General features: G+C 45.9%; 1 protein-coding gene across 1 annotated transcript in view; it reads right to left on the reverse strand.

The window, feature by feature from the left end:
• Positions 1-2,553: 2,553 nt before the first annotated feature.
• BACH2 (BACH transcriptional regulator 2) overlaps positions 2,554-16,166 on the reverse strand; it is a 193,445-nt gene continuing 179,832 nt past the window's right edge. Inside the window, exons 7-8 of the mRNA XM_075145492.1 lie at positions 11,117-11,323; positions 2,554-3,918 (exon numbers count right to left, since the gene is read on the reverse strand). Of these exons, the coding sequence (XP_075001593.1) occupies positions 3,439-3,918; positions 11,117-11,323 (687 nt within the window). The 3' untranslated portion in view covers positions 2,554-3,438. The remainder of the gene's footprint in view (positions 3,919-11,116; positions 11,324-16,166) is intronic.

Genomic DNA, 16,166 nt, shown 5'->3' on the forward strand with positions numbered 1-16,166 from the left:
GGGGGGCTCACCACGCCATTCCCAAGCAACGCCCGACAGGACCGATGCTGCACGTGTCCTCTATGACAAAAGCAAAGAGATTCTTACTTAAGAACATGGTGACCACTGGCCAAACTCTTAAAATTCATAAATGCTGCAGTCGGTTGTTGTTTTTTTTCTTTCCAATGGTATTCTTGTGGTCAGTTGTTTTGACCTCATGAGACAAGAACAGTTGGGTATGTCAACTGGTGTCCAGATCTGAAACTAATTCTCCCAATGTCTTCCTTTAACGTTAGCCCAGTGACCGCTTTGAGAGCCGCATGGTTCAGAATAGCAAAAAAAACTCAAAACAAAATAGAAACAAAAAACCACCACCACCACCACCAAAAAACCCCCACTGAAAAGCCGTGATACCTGTAAATATAGGAAGCAATGACACAAAATCAGCCACTTCTAATGGGAAAGAATGAAATCAAACATCCAGAAAAGCTTGCAGGGGAGGGAAAGAGAGAGAGAGGAGAGAAAGGTTGAGGAAGAGACACTTATTTGAGCAGTGGTTTTAAACATCAGTTCCCAAGGTAGAGGAAATCAAGAGACCCAGCACCAGTATGAAGCCAGGTCAAACCTAAGAGCTGCAGCGCAATGGGTTGTGTGGGTGGGTTTTTTAAACCGTTGGAATGAGGTCAAGAGTACCAGTTGCACATGAGTTGTTAGTAGAGTAAATCTTCATGTCAGGAAGCAAGTTAAAACTTGGTTTTATACTCATAAAACATTCTATCTATTCATATATATAGGAGGTCACTTAAAAATAAAAAAGGCAACAGAAAACCATCTTTAAAATACTGTGTCAGTTGACCCTTCCCTCCCGCGCACCCCCAGCCCCCCCAAGTAGCTATGACTCTATAATGTGATTCACATTTAGTTTTAAATTCTAGCTTTCACCATGGTCTCATAGAAACAAAACTTCTCTGCGAAGCACAGAACTGCTTTGCAACGTCAACGAATTCAAAAGAAAAATCACCCCAACGCCCCCCACTCCGCGCCAGAGAGCTTCTCAGTCAGTTACCTGCAAAAGATGGCTGGAAGGGGGTTCAGATATTTTTAGGTTAAGCTCTTTTAAAAAGAAAGGACAACTCCTCCCCCTTTTTCAACTGTGTGAACTAGGAGTTTATGGCATTTGTATATTTCTGAACATTTAAAGGTAAGTATTTTGTACAGTAATGATTAATACTTAAACATAAATATTCTCCTACATTATATACTAGTTCTTCTTTGTACATGCGGGGAAAAAAAGTATTTTCAACAAACATGGCACATGCTATATGCATTTCCTCCTCGGTAGCTTGGCTACAATAGTTTGGGTCAAGAGGATAAAAGCAAGACTTTGTGGCGAGTGGGCGACGGTCCGTGAGCACAGTCTGAAGATGGAAGAAGTGGAGAGAGGGAGCTGATTCCTCCTCCGGGGTCAAGATGCTGATCTACTGAGTGCCTCAAAAAAACACCAGCGCACACCTCTAGTGTAAACGTTAGCGCAGAAGACCACATTATCACCTAGTGCTTCTGAGAAGCTGCTTCCCCAGACTTTTTTTTTTTTTTTTTAAATAGGTGTGAACAGCTGGTCATTTTTTTTCAGCGAGAACAAACAATATCAGCCAGTAAAGCACATGACAGTTGTTGTCGATAAAGCCACGCAACCTGGCACATGTAGAGCAAAGAACCACAAAATAAAAACTCAGTACACTTAGAATAATAATAATAATAATAATAATAATAATTAAAAAAGCATTAGGAGGATGTTTTTCTGTCTACACTGTACATACAGATGTTATGCTTGGAAAGCTGCTGTCTCACACAGTCATAACATGAGTCAACATTGCTTAAGATACAAATCCAATACAGTTACAACTAAGCCAATTCACTGAGTAGTCTCCTTCGAGACAGCGCCCTTCTAGCTGCGGTTTGTGCTGAGGGCAATGCTGCAGGACGAGAGGATCCTGGAACACATGAATTTGGTGGGCAAGCGACCGAATCGGGTGTTGGCAGATGTATGTTTTGCTCTTAGAGGATACAGTGCTAACTTGACTTCTGTAAGGAAACCAAAGTCAACAACTAGGGATCTGGTCCTGCAACTCTGCCCACCCAGGCAGGATCACGGACTCCACCAGACCCACCTCTGCAGCTCGGGTCTGGTGGGGAAAACAGGTAACGTCTGAGGACAGCTGAGGTGAGGCTCTGGGGACTAGCCGGAGCAGCAGTTGCTTCCATGAGCAAAGGATGCAGAGCGGGGCTGGAGAAAAAGCCCCCCCCCCAAGTGTATTGATGTGATCTCCGTTTGCTTTACTTCGTGGAACGTATGATGAACTGATCCAGTTGTCAAATACTTTTTTCTCTAAAGAGTGAAATATACTTTCCCCTATAAGAATCCAAAAGCATCATTAACAGCACTTAAACTCAGTTTGTGAAACAGAAAGAAGTCTGAATATAAAAATAATTCAAGCAGATTCTCTTTACAAATTGTATAGTGAATTCAGTATTTGGCAAGACCGTTTTTACTACATAATGAGCTCCTGAGTGTTTGTCTATTAGCTAAAACTTTTCTATTTTCTTTAAGCCATAAAGCAAAGAAAACCATATACTCAAGTTACGCTGAAGTCACGACTTCATTTATGAAAAGAGGTTTGACCAGAAACTCAGTGCAAGTGGCAAAGTTGACCATTACTGTACAGTATCTGCAAGAAAATAAAATAACTCCACATTGCTCAAGTGGCACGAAATGGCTGTGCCAAAAAAATTGTCTATAATAAAATCTCAAATAAGTTTCCAACATTAAAATTTTATAAATAAGTACAAATCGAATGATATTGCTGAACTGCGAACCGAGAAAAAAAAATTATCGTGTAACAAGTTACCAAACTAGTTCTAGCATCGAAGACAAAAAGGAATGTTGGAACTTGTTTATACAATAGAAATGAAAGCTTCCAGTTTGTAGGATGAGAAAAATTGAGGCATGCAGGGACTTTTGCATATGGATATATATATTTTATATATATTATATATAATATGTACAGTTTAGCTATAAAACTTTGATGTGTAAAGAAGCTGTCTTCAATGAAAAATTGAACATTCAGAGGAAATTCCTGAGTTAGGGTTTTGTGACATGGGCCACTGAGAAAAAAGCTGCGGTTGGGTCCTCAGAGGTGTTATGTCCATCCCTGTTAAGATTGAAATCAACATACAAAAACAGACAGTGTTGCCACTGCTTCGTTCCCTGCCTGAGCAAGGGATAGCACCATTGTGAAGAGAACTCCTGCTTGTAGAGAGGAGGGAATACTTAAAAACAGTATTGCTGCTAAGACCACTGTAGTGTGCACCAAATACGTTCTTCTAGACAACAAATGAACACTGCCACTGGCTGACTGAAGAACACCTGACCAGGTGTAACGTTAAGTTTACAAGTCACTAGGTGTAATCTTTCCTAGGTTGTTCATCTGTTGTACATTTATCAGTCATTTCCTGACAGAAGTCTACCGTGACCGTTTGGCTGCTCTGCTCTGGCGGAAGCTCTCTCTCGGGGTAAGTACCTGTGTCGGCTCCATCCAACCCCCCGCTGGCCGAACAATTTTCCGAGATGTTGTTGGGCAGCCAGGGCGCTCCCAGTTGCACCGAGCCTTGCTCCGAGCAGCACTGCATGCTTTCCCCGACGCACTGGGAGGTCACCAGGCTCTGCTCCACGCCAGCTGGGGAGGGGCTGATGGTGGTGGCTGGCTGTAGATCCATGGGTCTGAGAACGGGGCAGTATCGGTGGAGAGCTTGGATCTGTTCCGGGCTCTGCATGTCTCTACACACTTCTTGGGAAAGACAGGAGAAGTTGTCTAACAATTCTCCCATGCTTGCTTTCAGCTGGTTCCTTTCTGAGAGCAATTTCTCTTTCTCACACACCTGGAAAAGAAAGAAGGCATCTTAGGTTGAGGAAGGGCCATCTGCTGGCTGCACGCTCCGGGCACGTGAGCAGGGGTACCCAAGAAGAACACCAACACGTCACAGTTATTTTTATACGGGCAGAGGAAAAGTCACAAAGACATCAGGTATTTGATCACCATGAGGTCTGTGTGGACTGCAGTTTGGGAAGCATCTGGAGAAAAACATTTGAGTTGAAACAGGATAGAGTCACAAGTTATTCCCAGGAGACTGTTAGTTCTCTTTATAGACTAAGGCTGCTTGATGGATGATACAGAAAAACTCCAAAAGAAACAATTTGATGGAGAAAAGCCATTGCCCATCTAAACAGCAAGAAAACAGGGTTTAGTTCCTGAAGTGAGCTGCAGAAGTTCAGTTCACCCTCTAACTGCCGGGTCGGTCGGTCAGGCTGAGTGCACCCGCTTTGGCCCGTGTGCCAGCTGAACCCCTGTTACCACTGAGAGGTGTGTTATTCAGAGGAGAGGATCCGCGTGTGTGCTCTGTGGCCTGCACCATGGCTCATTTTCTAATGTCCTGGTGCTTAATGGTTTCGGTTGACCTAATCAAGATATTTTTATGAAGACGTATGTGAAAACCCTGAAGGTTGGTGGGCTTCTTAACACTCAGTACAACAAGCTCAATGTCATTTCCCCTTTCTTCTGCTCAGGCTCTGCCTCCTGTGCTCCCAAATGTCCTCCCCTACCAACATCTAGCTCGAGTACTTTCAGAGCTTCACTGTGTCGGCAGGCTGCTCTAGGAGGTGCCAGGTGAGAGGTGGGACAGTACCGGTGACGAGGAAGACCGAGAGAGTCTGGTGGGACTTATTTTTTCGTGCAGGATTCAAAAACTGGGAAAAGGAGCTCAGGTTACCAACAAAGCACCGGTAAGGTGCCCAGCCCTAGCTAGCGCAGGGTGCTGGGTGATGTGCTGTGGTGGGAGTCATCTCCAGCTTAGACCTCACGTGGCCAGCAAGCCCTCCGCTCAGGAGGCAGACTGGGGGGGCTAGGCACAGACCCAGACCCAGCCTGGGGTTACAGGTCTAAAAACCGGTGTTGACTCAGTGCAGACTGGGATGGTCCTGCTGCATCACTTTCCGTCCCAGGAAAGCGGGCACACAGCTCGAGGGAGTAGATGAGATTTTGTAGAGTATCAGAGCTATTTCCAGAACTGAGCTGGCCCTGAAAGCAGCACAGCTGTGTACCTCACCTAGTAACACTGCTAAACCCAAGCTGCCTCGGCATCTGAGGCGTGAAAACTTCACAACTCAGATAATCCAACTATGGGTGGTTGTTGACAGCTGATAATATTGCCCTGGGTACGAAGCCCGCACTGGAAGCATACAGCTGCGCGAATGAGAAAGAGAGCAGTGCACATGAAAAGAACCAACTGCTAAAATATTGATAAATCTATCAAGAAAGCATAAAAATAATAAAAAAATAAACAGATGCTCAAGTACATCTTGAGATAATGAATTATGGAAGAGAATATGCTGTGAGTTTGCAAGGAAAAAAGGGAATGTGAGTGGGTAGACGGATGAGTGAGGGAAAGCAGGCAAAAAAAAAATTACCTATCAAACTCAGAAGAGACGACCATTTCACTCACTGTCTGCTGTGAAACCATCTGTGTCAAGAAGATGGGTGACTCACAGGAAGTAAGTGCAGGGGGGGAAGGGGGTCTTTCATAAAAAAGACTCAGCCAAGTGAAAAACCCTTAAACCCTAGTACCATTACATAACTCAGGAGACTGGAAATTACTGGTCACGAAGTGGATGGAAGATGACAAGGGAATTTCCAATGATCATGTACTGTGTGAAGTCAACTGGAGTTTCACCGCTGGTTCTCCTAAAAGTAAGATCTTGAAGCAGACTACCTGCTTGGACAGCATGCAGTCCAAGGGGGGAGGGCAGGAGTGCTTGAGGGGCAAAGTTAAAGTTGCATGAGTTTAATTTTGCAGCTTTATACTCTTGCAAACCTTGTGACTGTCTTTTTTACGAATGTCCTTTTTCAGAACGATGCACCACATCTCATAGGATCATAGAATTGTTCAGGTTGGAAAAGACCTTTAAGATCATCAAGTCCAACTGCTAACTTAGCATTGCCAAATCCACCACTAAACCTCGTCCCTAAGCACCACATCTACACGTCTTTTAAATACTTCCAGGGATGGTGACTCAACCACTTCCCTGGGCAGCCTGTTCCAAGGCTTGACAACCCTTTCGGTGAAGAATTTTTTCCTAATGTCCAACCTAAACCTCCCTTGGCGCAACCTGAGGCCATCTCCTCCCGTCCTATCGCTAGTTACTTGGGAGAAGAGACCAACACCCACCTCACTACAACCTCCTTTCAAGTAGTCGTAGAGAGCGATAAGGTCTCCCCTCAGCCTCCTCTTCTCCAGACTAAACAGTCCCAGTTCCCTCAGCTGCTCCTCATAGGACTTGTTCTCCAGACCCTTCACCAGCTTCGTTGCTCTTCTTTGGACACGTTCCAGCACCTCAATGTCCTTCTTGTAGTGAGGGGCCCAAAACTGAACACAGTATTCGAGGTGCGGCCTCACCAGTGCCAAGTACAGGGGCACGAGCACTTCCCTACTGTTGGCCACACTATTTCTGATACAGGCCAGGATGCTATTGGCCTTCTTGGCCACCTGAGCACACTGCCGGCTCATGTTCAGCCGGCTGTCAACCAGCACCCCCAGGCCCTTTTCCTCTGGGCAGCTTTCCAGCCACTCTTCCCCAAGCCTGTAGCGTTGCATGGGGTTGTTGCGGCCCAAGTGCAGGACCTGACACTTGGCCTTGTTGAACCTCATACAGTTGGCCTCGGTCCATCGATCCAGCCTGTCCAGGTCCCTCTGCAGAGCTTTCCTACCCCCAACACTCCCACCCAACTTGGTGTCGTCTGCAAACTTACTGAGGGAGCACTCAATCCCCTCGTCCAGATCGTTGATAAAGAAATTAAAGAGAACTGGCCCCAATACTGAGCCCTGGGAAACACCATTTTTGACCAGCCACCAACTGGATTTAACTCCATTCACCACAACTCTTTGGGCCCGGACAGCCAGTCAGTTTTTTACCCAGCGAAGAGTACACCCGTCCAAGCCATTAGCAGCCAGTTTCTCCAGGAGAATGCTGTGGGAAACGGTGTCAAAGGCTTTACTAAAGTCTAGGTAGACAACATCCACAGCCTTTCCCTCATCCACTAAGTGGGTCAGCTTGCCATAGAAGGAGATCAGGTTAGTCAAGCAGGACCTGCCTTTCATAAACCCATGCTGACAGGGCCTGATAACCTGGTTGTCCTGTAAGTGCCACATGATGGCACTCAAGATGATCTTCTCCATAACTTTCCCCAGCACCGACGTCAGACTGATAAGCCTGTAGTTTCCCAGGTCCTCCTTGCGGCCCTTCTTGTAGATGGGCGTCACATTTGCTAACCTCCAGTCAACTGGGACCTCTCCGGTTAGCCAGGACTGCTGGTAAAGGATTGAAAGTGGCTTGGTGAGCACTTCTGCCAGCTCCCTCAGTACCCTTGGGTGGATCCCACCCAGCCCCATAGACTTGTACGTGTCTAAGTGGTGTAGCAGGTCGCTAACCATTTCCCCTTGGATTATGGGGGCTTCATTCTGCTCCCAATCCCTGTTTTCCAGTTCAGGGGGCTGGGTACCCCGAGAACAACTGGTCTTACTGTTAAAGACTGAGGCAAAGAAGGCATTAAGTACCTCAGCCTTTTCCTCATCCTTTGTCACTATGTTTCCCCCCTGCATCCGATAAAGGATGGAGATTCTTCTCAGTCCTCCTTTTGTTGCTGATGTATTTACGGAAACATTTTTTATTGTCTTTTACGGCAGTAGCCAGATTAAGTTCTATTTGGGCTTTGGCCCTTTTAATTTTCTCCCTGCATAACCTCACGACATCCTTGTAGTCCTCCCAAGCTGCATGCCCCTTCTGCCAAAGGTCATAAACTCTCCTTTTCTTCCTGAGTTCCAGCCAAAGCTCTCTGTTCAGCCAGGCCGGTCTTCTTCCCCCCATCTCGTCTTTTGGCACATGGGGACAGCCTGCTCCTGCACCTTTAAGATCTCTTTCTTGAAGAATGTCCAGCCTTCCTGGAATCCTTTGCCCATCAGGAGACTGCCTCCCAAGGGATTCTGTCAACCAGGCTCCTAAACAGGCCAAGGTCTGCCCTCCGGAAGTCCAAGGTGGCAGTTCTGCTGACCCCCCTCCTTACTTCTCCGAGAATCGAAAACTCTCTCATTTTATGATCACTATGCCCAACACAGCCTCCAACCATCCCATCACCCACAAGTCCTTCTCTGTTCACAAACAACAGGTCCAGTGGGGCACCTTCCCTAGTTGGTTCACTCACTACGTATCGCTGCATACTCAAGTCCAGCTTGCTAAATAGAAACTTCACCATTTCTTTTGAAGAATCCTGCACCTCAAAGGGTTTTTGATTCCTGATATTCAGCAGGGATCAGGCCCACAAGGTCACGCATATGCCTTTCATTCATTTCCCTGAGATGTGTGCGTGTGTGTGCTGGGGAGAGAAGGGGACTTAAAAATTTATTTTGTCTATACACAGTTGATTATGTTAGACAATAAGGGTAGTGTCATAGGATTCCATAAAGCCAATGAACCGAAATTAATTTTCGAGTGAAGGCTACAGGTATCAAGCTGAACCCCCCCTTGCTGCTAGTCCAGCCCTTAGAGTGCTGCCCCTGGGGCTCTGCTCTGGAGAACGAGAGACATGTACTCCTCCCCATCATCAGCTCAGTGTAGAGGGACAGGCATGTGCAGCCAAGACCAGACCTGCTTCTCCTGACAACCTGGACAAGGAGCCCCTCTTTCACCCTGCAGGACCTCTGACTCACCCCGCACGCACTGTGGATTATGCTTGGTGCAGGAAGCAGTTGCTCACTATTTTGTTTATCTTTGATGTTTTGTTTGTTTTGCATCAGTGGAGCACTACTCTGAACAATTCATTTCTTTTTTTTTTTCCCCAGGGCTTCAGCAGCACAGCATCTGAAGGCTTCGCAAGCCTTGATGACTTAAGCCTCCCAACCAGCTTGTGGGGTCAGCGTCACCTCCCTGTTACAGACGGGAAGCAGACAGGCACAGGCAGTAAGTGAGTAACCCAAAGTCATGCGGTTTTCTCCCATTTGTGAGGTGATGGTAACTCAGCTTCTTCCAACAGATCCCTGCCTCTTTCACACTACATTTGCTACAGCTTGCACAGAGAATCAAGCACAACGAAGCCTACACTAAAGGCCACTTTCAACACGCAACCTGTTATGACAAGAACAAGAAGTTCCCCAGACCCACCAAGTTCAACCTACAACTGAGCATGTTTTAAATGTGCACATAGACATTTAAATCAAAGACTCCAAATAACCTTTAAATTTAATGGAAGCTGGGTACATAGAGATCTCAGTAAGGAAATCAACTTCAGCTCCTTTTGTTTTATCTGTGTGAATGAATTAATTTATCACGCAAACCCTTGGATATTCAAAAGCTGGATTTAATGCTGGACTCCTAAATCTATGCTGCGTAATGTAATTAAACTGTCCAGCCCTGCATGCTGCACACCCACACTTCTCATAACACCTGAACCGGGGCGATCACATTATTTTCAACGTTTCAGACTTTTAAACAGATGAGGAAGTGCTAACCCATTTTGAAGTTCCAGTGTTGCATTTCTCCCGCTGAGTGACACCCTGTAGACATGTCTTCCCCCATGACCCTTGTCCCAAGCCTTTTTTTCATTGTGTACCAACTTGCTTTCTCAATGGGCAAGGGATGGCAGGGGAAGAGGAGCAGGCCCCTCAGACCATGGGGGCACTGTCACAAAGGAGGGGACTTTTTTCAGATCAGGTGCCTATAGCTAAGATGTCTACATCTGACATGGCTCTCCAGGTGATCTTGTTTAGTGATGGAGAGGAACAGGCACTTCTGGGCTGTATGTCACCTCCTCTGCTGCAGGATGAGACAGGTAAGACTTGGCAGGTATCTACTTCTCTTCATGGACTACAAAGGAAACCAGGACAACTAGCTCCAGCACTAGTTGCGTCTATATTGTAGACATCTGTGTTTAGCCACCCAAACCACACCTGAGGTGTCCATACCATGACTGAAAGAGAGAGGAATTTTCTGAGCAACCATTTAGCCTTGCTCCAGTCACCTCACTCCCTTAGATTAAAATGTGGTAGCACTGTCCACTGACACCTTGGCACACAGGAGACCTGTCCCCAGACGTGCTCTGGCCAGTGAGCAGGGCATGCTTTGCTGTCCTCTCCGCAGCAGACTACTGCCAGAGACACATGTCAAGGAGGGTTGGGGCAAATCAACAGTTGCCATCTGAACCCAGTGCACGGGATGTGAAGACCAGTGCACTGTGGAGCGGGAACAGGCCTTTTGTGTTAGACGGTCCCTGAATCATGTCGGGGTTTCAGTCCACAGCACACCATGAGCGTTAGAGGGAATAAGACAGCAGGAGCAAGGAGGAACATACCCTTGCCATCTCACTGACCTACACCAAGGGGTGCCCACTTGTCTGGATATGCACATTCCTGGCTTTTCACTTCCCTTGCCATTTCTGCCATTTGCTCAGTGAATGAAAGAGCTGAAGAAAAGGCATAGCGAGCTGAAACATCCTGAAAACACTGAGCTGCCTTCTAGCACACCAAAGAGAAAGAAAATTTCTACGTAGAGATGAAGCTGGCCCTGCCACACCACTGTTCGGACCAGACAACCTCTGAAGATCTCTTCATACCTACCTCTTTTGAGCACTCCACGAATCCTTGACCAACAGATTGTTATGGTAGTTAGGCATGGAAATGGGGCTCGGATGAGGAAACGCCTTTGCACTGTACGTACTGGGGTTAACTTAAACTGCAAGAAGGGAGCTGTGATACAGGCCTCCCTCCTCTTCCAACTCACTCAACAATCTGCTCTTGAGATATCAAAATAGAGAGATATCTAAGCCTCATTCCACTGGAATTTTGTGTTTTCCGTATATATTATATACCCACACACACTAATATATTTTTGTATATTAAATTTTCATACTAGTGGCTCCACTTACTTATGTACAAACTGACTGAATCCACTGACCTCTGGACAGGAATTGCTGTCAGTGCCCTGCAAGCTGCGGCGCGAGGGCGAGCGGGGCCGCGGCGAGAGCACACAACTCACCAACTTGCGGATTTCACATTCTAGGTTCTGAATACAGTCCAGTTTCCTCTTGCGGCAGCGCTGAGCTGCAATTCGGTTCTTGCTGCGCCGGCGGACGTCGTGGATGAACTCGAGCTGCTCTGAGGTTAGCTTGTGCATCTTTATCATCATCTGGAAATCATTCCTTGGAAGATCTGTGATTTGATCAACAGGAAAAGGAAGTTTCACCTAAAACAAACAAATACAAGACAAGAGCAGAGAGTCATATTTTGCTTGCTGAATGCAAGCCGAACAACAGTGAGCGGAAGGACGATTACCTATGCTGCCACTCCCTAAATAAACAACACACCAAATTTTACATTGAGCAAGTTTTTAACACTCCCTTGTGGCACATTGTGGAGGCCCAGCTGGTAAGAATCAGATTGTAATTGTACTGAAATCAGCAATATAGATGAATCCCAGGTAAAAATTTCGTCTTTCTAAAAAGCTCTAATAACAGATCTCCTTGCATTAAAAGAAGGCTCCGTCCACTAAGAGACATGGCCTTCTGGAAACAGTGAAGTACCTCGCTGCTATTAATCTCAAACTAGATTCAAGGAACGGGCTATTACCGCAGCAGGAAACCTGTCTCTGCATGGCCTGCAGGACTGAAAGTTTGATTAGGTGTGAGGTTAAAAATGCAACCTGACACCTCAAGTGGATGAAAAATACCATATTGCAATTAGGAAAGATGGCCTAATCAGCATTTCAACTGAGCAGTACACCATATAAGAAGAAAGGGTCATAGCAGTGTGATGCAACATATCCTACCCTGCTAAAATATATGCGTTTTGAAATAAACCAATATTTGCTGACATTCTAACATTTTTGTAGATTGAAGAGCACCCAAGTTGCATTTATCGAAAAAAAAACCCCAAACAGTCTAAAGCCTCAGTTACTTGCAGTAAACCATTTTTCGTTCACGAACTGCCATCCCGTTTTGACCGTAGACCATGCGACAGTAGCTCCAGGTTCTGACTTCAGGAATTCCATCCACCTCTCCAACTCCTATCGATTATGCATTAAAGCAAAGCAAAACACAAAACTCCTGACAGCTTGGAGCCACGAACACACGCTGTCTCAAAACCTGGAGAATGGTGGGTGTGCTCAAAGACTTCTGTTAGCTCTTTTCCCCCAAACCCATCAGTTTGCTCAAATCAAAGTGAGCACCTCTCCCTACAAACCTTGCTTCACTTGTAGCTTGAGACAGATAACATGACTATCAAAAAAATAACATTCCTCAGTGGACTGCTGTGTTTGGAGGTCAAATAAGAATCAGTTGACAAAGCTGAAGGAGATGACGACTAACTCGACTGACCCCCTTTCTTTTTTTGAGTTATACCCACATTGCCCAAAAGATGGCAGTAAATATTTACATTTCCGTCCCCATTTGGTACAATCCAACCTCTCGAACAAGGAGACTATTCTGCATGCAGGCTACCAAAGAAGATACGACTCAAGTTGTTCCAGCCAAGCAAAAGATATGGGTTGAAAAGGTTCCTTTGATATTTAAAACATGGTTATCGTCTTCAAACAGTGCACTTTAATTATTTGGAGATAAAGAAAATAACAGCACAGATTAGAAGTAAGTTCTTTTCATTGGTTTGTTTATGCAGAACAGTTTGATGAGGACACATGTACACAAACACACAGCGGTGGCCTCTGGCACTGACAGTCACGGACCCTCATCAGGCACCCGGACCTGCCAATAACCAGCTCCTCGCCTTGTTTATGAGCTTGCGTTTTCTTGTCCTCTTCTATCATTGCTCTGCACATCTCCAAGCCTGGGCCACGTGAAATTCCGTGCAAACACCGACCGCATCCTTTCAGATGGTTTCATGCCCTGAACATTGCCCCTCTGCTCCATGTATCCAGGCACCACTTCGTAACACGCTACTTGACAGGTCAATTTAAACGAGCAAGAAACACCAAACACTGCCCCAATCCCCCCAGATTTCTGCTTGTACACACAAAGGCTGACCTTAGGCACGGTGATGTGGACTACCTTGTTTACAGACTGCTAACTAATGACATGAAACCTGTTTGATTTCCCCTCCCTAGCCTTTGGACGGTCAACACAAACTCAGTGTCACCCGCTTTTCTCTCAAGCTTCAGCCAGGGTCTGAAAATGAAAACAGCCTGTGCTTTCCTCTGAAAGACACCACAGTTTCACTGCAAAAACAGTCCTTTCACATTCCTAGTTTTTCCTTATTTTCTTAAGTCCAAAGCGGAAAGTGATGTTAACTTTATTTCTCCCTCCCTCTCCCTTTCAAAACATATTTACTTGCAAGGAGGAGATGTGCTTGCAGCTGGAACGAGAATGAAAGGGAAGCAACTTAAATCTGTCAGGTAGAAGTCGCTGAAGGGAAATGGGAAAATAAATCGAAACAGATTCATAAAAAAAAATAACGGATTGAAAATAAAACCATCTATACAGCAGGCCAGAGACTGCTATCAGTAAACCCAGCATAATCCCACTCCTGTCATAGGCAGCACTGCGCAGGATTAAAAACGTGAAAGGGAGAGTGGAAGTGAGTCAGACTCATTTCCTTCACCATTCACACATTTTTATTGCCTGTCTCCCTCTCCGCAATTAGCTGTCAACTGAAAAAAAAAACCACCAAGCCTTTAGCAGGGACACAGTGAATAACTGTGCCGGGGTATTGCTGCAGCGAGAGGCTAACGGTGTTTTACACCGGCACAGGGCAAGACTCTCAGCTGGTATTTATCACAACAGAGCGGTAAGTCAATTTGCAAGAGCCGACGACTGTGCCATGGGTGGGATTCATCTGACCCACTTAGAGCCGACTGAAATGACGGGTTGGGACTAGCTAGTGTCCAGGTCCCTGCTGTTGGCATCGAGGACAGAGAAGCCTTCGGATGGCAATGCATCCCGCATGGCTTCTCCTTCCTCCTGGCTGCAGAAGGAGCGGACATGAGACTCAGAAAAGATGCTGCATCTTACAGTATCTAAGGTAGGTGAGAGAAACCTTACCTGAGGTGTCTGAAAAAGGACAGCCAATCTTTTCTAAGATGTGTAAGAAAAACCCAGGAAGTATGTTTTCTCGTAAACTTTTCTTTTTAATAACTGTGAATTTTATACAGGAAATGACTGTGTACTCTTTGGTTCGGACTATTTCAAATTAAAAATATAAGCGGGTTCCCTACTCCTTCCAGGAGTTACTCCAGCCAGAGCTAACCTCACAGAGCTCTAAAATCTTCCTTATCAGCGCAATTACTCTTTCCCTGCATTCTTACACCAACAGCAGAAGCTCTGTTTCCACCACACAACAAATTAACCGGCACCTTCTGCCACTGCTGCAGCCTCTATTGCCCCCTACTCTGGCTGATGCACCCCGAGAGGACAGCCAACCCACCCTGGTGAAAAAGACGACTTGTTTATGATTTTGCGGCATTTTCCCCCCCTGTATTAGCATTAGGATGCCAGTGTAAACGTCATTGCTTTGAGTGGCTAAGTAACAGCAGCGATCTAGACAAACAGGGACAGCCATTGACTCAGCACATGAAAGGCCCATCTATAACCAATTAATTCCTTCAAGCTTCACTAGTTAGTGCCAGCTTGGATCACATGCCTGTTACCGCTGTGCCGCTCACGTACTCTACTACTTACTGCTGCTGCTCTCCCCCTTCTCTTTTTCTTTGGAATAAAGGAAAGGACCAAGGCCCCGTATTCACTCACATTAAAATATAAATGTCAAGTGTTGGGAATTTCCTTATCTCATGAGTAACATTAGCCTTTTCACTCTTTCTTTATATCTAAATTTCAACATCATCTTCCCTGAGCTGCCAAGTGCTAGTAAAGACAACGAACTTCCCAAGTCTGGCTTAACATCACAGTAACTAAAACGATTCATACACTATCCATAAGCAAAAGTAATCATTATGTATTGGGCATGGGAGGGTGGAACTCAAGGTGCCAACTTGACCTTTATAAATGGTTCAAAAACTCGGTCAGTTGCTCCAGAGTTGTAAGAAATACAACTGTTGCCTTAATGCCCTTAAATTGAAAGCCAGAGTTATTGAAAGCCTCTGACACTTAAAATTGCCCAGCCCTTGGAAAGCTCTCAGGACCCACCCAAGCAGTCTAGCACAGGGGCTGAATCATATCAATGCTTTTTTTACGTAGAAAGGAGTAATTTGCTTTACACAGAAGAGCCCAACACATTAATGCTCTTTTTCCTAGTATCTTCCTTAGGATGCAAGTCTGTCTTCCACAAAACGCTCAGGAAGAAATTCATCCCAGGACAGGAATTGAGGTGTGTCCACCTGTGTTCGGGGCTCGATTGCCTACACACTATTGCAGGCACCGCTTGTGGTCCCACAGGATAGGGAGCTACCTGATTTCACTTGGATGGAGGCTATCTAAGAAGCACAAAGCTGATGGGCCACACTTTGTGTAAGAGAGAGGACAGACAGGATGCACTCACTCATTTCCTCACCCCGCTGTCTATTGGCATAGGTAAAGCCTTCAAATCACCTCTTCTTTTCAGGTGTCAACCACATCAAGATGGCAGAGGACTGCAAGAGGAGAACGGCGAGCCCAGGCAGCTAAGATCTACCATTGTGTCAACAAACCAGGTCTGAAATGGGCTTGATCAGCAGGTCCCACTGCAAACAGCCTGTCCTATCTGCCACAACACAACTGATGGCCATGTAGTTGCCGGGGGTCAACTCCAGCCTCACCTCCTAAGGGCCATGAGAAATGTTTGGGTCAGCAAATGCTGCCTGAGAGGGCACTGCTGTGCACTCAGCGGAGGCAGCCTGGGTAACCTTTTGATTTGCCACCTGCCTCAGAGAACTTGGGGAAGGAGCTAGTCCCATGGCTGAGGGCTTTAACCCAACAATCAGGAGATGTGGATGGAGTTCTCATCCTTTAGCCCATGACTTGGACTTGTATTCAGATCATACACTGCTGGTGCTTAAAATACTGGGCTGACCTCTTCCCGTTCACTGCTTGCAGTGTCCCCGGCTTCCAGCCCTACACAGGGTATGACAATACAATACTCCTGCC

The sequence above is a fragment of the Calonectris borealis genome, chromosome 3 (assembly GCF_964195595.1).
Source record: "Calonectris borealis chromosome 3, bCalBor7.hap1.2, whole genome shotgun sequence".
NCBI lineage: Eukaryota > Metazoa > Chordata > Aves > Procellariiformes > Procellariidae > Calonectris > Calonectris borealis.